The sequence below is a fragment of the Cardiocondyla obscurior genome, linkage group LG22 (assembly GCF_019399895.1).
Source record: "Cardiocondyla obscurior isolate alpha-2009 linkage group LG22, Cobs3.1, whole genome shotgun sequence".
NCBI classification, from domain to species: domain Eukaryota; kingdom Metazoa; phylum Arthropoda; class Insecta; order Hymenoptera; family Formicidae; genus Cardiocondyla; species Cardiocondyla obscurior.
Window position 1 is genome coordinate 2,536,566 of NC_091885.1, and position 3,404 is coordinate 2,539,969.

Genomic DNA, 3,404 nt, shown 5'->3' on the forward strand with positions numbered 1-3,404 from the left:
GTCTTTTACGTCGTCTCGGTTTTGCACGCTCGCTCCTTCTCGCTCCGTCTTCTTTTCGCCCGCCGGCTCTCGGACAGCGATTTCGCTTCCTTGCACGGCCACCGCCGTTTTCTTCCTTCTTGCTCTCGCTTAGGTGTGCTCGAAGCCCCGCGGATGCGGATCGCCGTTGGGCCTTTCACTGAGGCCTACGGGCTACGGGTCGCGACCTCACCGTGGTCCACCACTCCCTCTTTGCCTTCCTCGGGCTCCCTCTCGTGTCTTCCTCCTTCCTCTCTTCCACACTCGTCTCTTTTCTTTCTTTTTCTTTAAACATTTTTACCTTCCTTCCTGCCGCTTCCTCCTCCCCCGAGCCGCCTCCTTCGTCTTTGTGCTTTAGCTTAACTCGGCTCCCTTTGCCTACACTTCGCTTTTCTCCGTCCTTCTCTTTACCGCCGGCCACTACCGCGTCTTCTTCTTTTCCTCGCTCTTCCTGCTACTCTCGTCGAGATCCTCGTTTATTCCACGTTATTCTCGTTACGTTTATACAGCGAAAATCAACGCGCCGTAGTTTCTGACACTTCGAAATGTCATAATCGAAAAGAATAAACTTGCCCTTTTTTATAATTTTAACAGTAATAAACATTTAATTAATTCATATAATTACATGGCGATGGAACATTTAAGGATCTGTTGTTAAGTATTCTACTGATTTTTTAAAATATTTTTCATAATTGATTCCGTTCGACGAAAAGGGATGGAGCCCTGTCTTTTCAAATCCGTTTTTTAGAATAATATCTACTTCTAGCACATTTATAGCTCTTTGCATGAGCTGTGCGAATTTTTCTCGTTTAATACGCTCGCCGTTATTTTCCATCCTCCATTGTCGAACTACTTTCGCCCATGATGTTTTTAAAGGATGAAAAAATGCAACATCTAAAGGTTGTAGTATGTGCGTTGCATTTGGATATAGAGCAATAAGCTCTATTTCTTTCTCACTACAAAAATTGCTTAACGCCATCGTTAAATGTGAAGTGTGTCCGTCTAAAAACAACACTACAGGGAACTTAATATTATTTTTTATTAACCATGGATAAAAAATATTCGCAATGTATTCGTAGAATGTTTCTCCAGTCATCCATCCACTCTCGGAGTGTCCGATGCCCCAGTTTTTCGGCATGTTTGAAGCGATGTGTCCGGGGGTTCGTTTGAATGAAAAAATAACCATTGGTGGTGCGATTTTCCCGATGGCATTTCCACAGAAGAGCGTAGTTAAACATTCTTTTTCGTCATTATTTATGAACATTATTGTCCAAGCGAAAAGTTCAAGTACCGGTTTGTATAGCCGTGATGTAGTCTAAATAACGGCGTAATGGATAAGAAGGCATTCCTGCTCGCCCAGCAGGTATTTGCGCGCGAGGCTTGCACCTTGCGGTTGTTGCGCAGCTCTACGATACCCCTTACGACCGCTTTCATTCTCCTCTAAAGTGTTTTAGAGCTTCTCAAAGTGGGTGCTCGATCGTTTTCTTCGAGGCAAACTGCCTCATCGTCTTGCGGATCCTTGAACAAGCGAGTTGCAACGGCGTCGCTAACTCGGCCTTTCCGTCTTTCTTTCTCTCTCTCATTCTCGTCAAGATGCGCCTTGCATGCCGACGCATCAAAGATCTTGCTGCGTCTGTTAACCATCTTTTCCGATTCGTTTACGAGATTTTAATTATTAAATAAAAGGTCTCAATTTCTTTCTGTCAATTCATTGGTCAGATTTTATTCTTAAATTAAATAAAATAGTCGGATTTTCGATGATCTAGATCTGGGTAGCACTAGGAAGCCGGGATCGAAGACAAAATTACCAGTGTCGGTGGAAGGAGGCTTCGTTCGCTCGCTTCGAGAGGTCAGAGGGCGATAGCGGTACCTTCTCTGCGCGGAGGTAGTCTCTCTTGTCCTACCGCCTATCTACTTGCGAGAACGGTGTATAGGTGCTTTCCACCTCTAGTACAGACGTTTCCCTGTTGCACGCAAATGTGTTCGTAGACGATCAGTCCACCCTTTTACGAATTTACGAAGATCTCCGAGATCTTCGATGTACGGACCCTCCCAAACACCACATTTCCCTGCGGCGGAACCGCGGGATTCGGTGCTGGGCTCTTTCCTGTTCGCTCGCCGCTACTAAGAAAATCCTGGTTAGTTTAGTTTCTTTTCCTCCGCTTAATAATATGCTTACGGATCAATGAACATGAACGTTCGTTCCCACAGTCGAGTACAAAATTTTATATTAACAATGTTTTAACATTACTTTTTTTTCAAACATTTGTTCCGAATTACAAATTAATAAAATGCAGTTTATGAATTATTTAGGAATTTAAATAATTTTTTCCCACATACGTTCGAATTTATAAAAAGAAAAAGAACCAATTATATAAATAATTTTTTCCCACATACGTTCGAATTTATAAAAAGAAAAAGAACCAATTATATAAAGGGGTCGTTTTGAAATCGGAGTCCTGCGAAGGAGTCACGCATGGAAGGAGCCACTAATGGCACGCTAATAGCCCCACGTTTCTTCTAGTTTTAATTTATCGCCTCGCGTTTCAACGGTCCCGACGACGGCCTCTACGATGATTGCGTCGCGTTATTTTGTTTTATACGAAGTGGTCCGCGCTCCTCAAAACGCGTGAGGCAGCACCGTCCAGCCGATGGATCGGGATCGATAGGTCGTGCCGACCGATTCGTCATTAATTTTCGATCTCGCGAACTGAGAAAGAGAGATTCTTCTCCGCGCGCGCAAACCGAGTAAGTTTATCACCCGCACGTGTGCGACGTGAAACGCTCACAAATGACGGTAATTTCAGAACCGGAAACGGGAGGGGGAGGAAGGAAAAAGAATAAACTTGTCGCGCCGCTATCATGAAGAGAACGCAGGCAATTTTCCGGATATTCTCGGTGGCCGGTCAAGAGGTGGCCGTAATTAACCGTAATTAGCAGGGATTCAATCTGCCCGTATCGCCCGGGCAGTTTTATCGGTCCGACCGTATCGACGGAATTACAGATGCCTTGTCGAGATTTATACCGGTTGCTCTTCTGTGACCCTACCTTCGCGCTCAGGCTTCCGTTCATGTTACTTCACTGAAATTGATGGGAAGCAACGCGTAACGCGTTTCTCCTTCCTAGCTCGGTAGAATCTCCATGCGGTGAATTAGAAATTGCGGGGGTTGAATTGAATTCTTATATTAATGGTCCCAATTTCTTTTTTCCAATACTTATATAAATGGTCCCATTTTTTTTCTTTCAATTCAATAGTTCAACTTTATTCTTAAATTAAATTAAATTTGATTTTGGGTTAAAAATATGTTTTTTTTTAATTAAATAAAAATGGTTTTAAATTATTGAATTTAATTGAATTGAATTCTTGTATAATCGGTTGGCAAAAT

The 3,404-nt window shown here is 43.2% G+C and overlaps 1 protein-coding gene across 1 annotated transcript; it reads right to left on the reverse strand.

The window, feature by feature from the left end:
• Positions 1 to 658: 658 nt before the first annotated feature.
• On the reverse strand, positions 659 to 1,282 carry LOC139110906 (uncharacterized). The gene has a single exon (XM_070670867.1). It carries the CDS (start codon positions 1,280 to 1,282, stop codon positions 659 to 661), a length of 624 nt encoding a protein of 207 aa, XP_070526968.1.
• Positions 1,283 to 3,404: the final 2,122 nt, after the last annotated feature.

What these genes read in the sequence shown, in the direction of transcription:
- LOC139110906 (XM_070670867.1), bottom strand. Translation starts at nt 1,282, where the DNA reads ATGTTCATAAATAATGACGAAAAAGAATGTTTAACTACGCTCTTCTGT.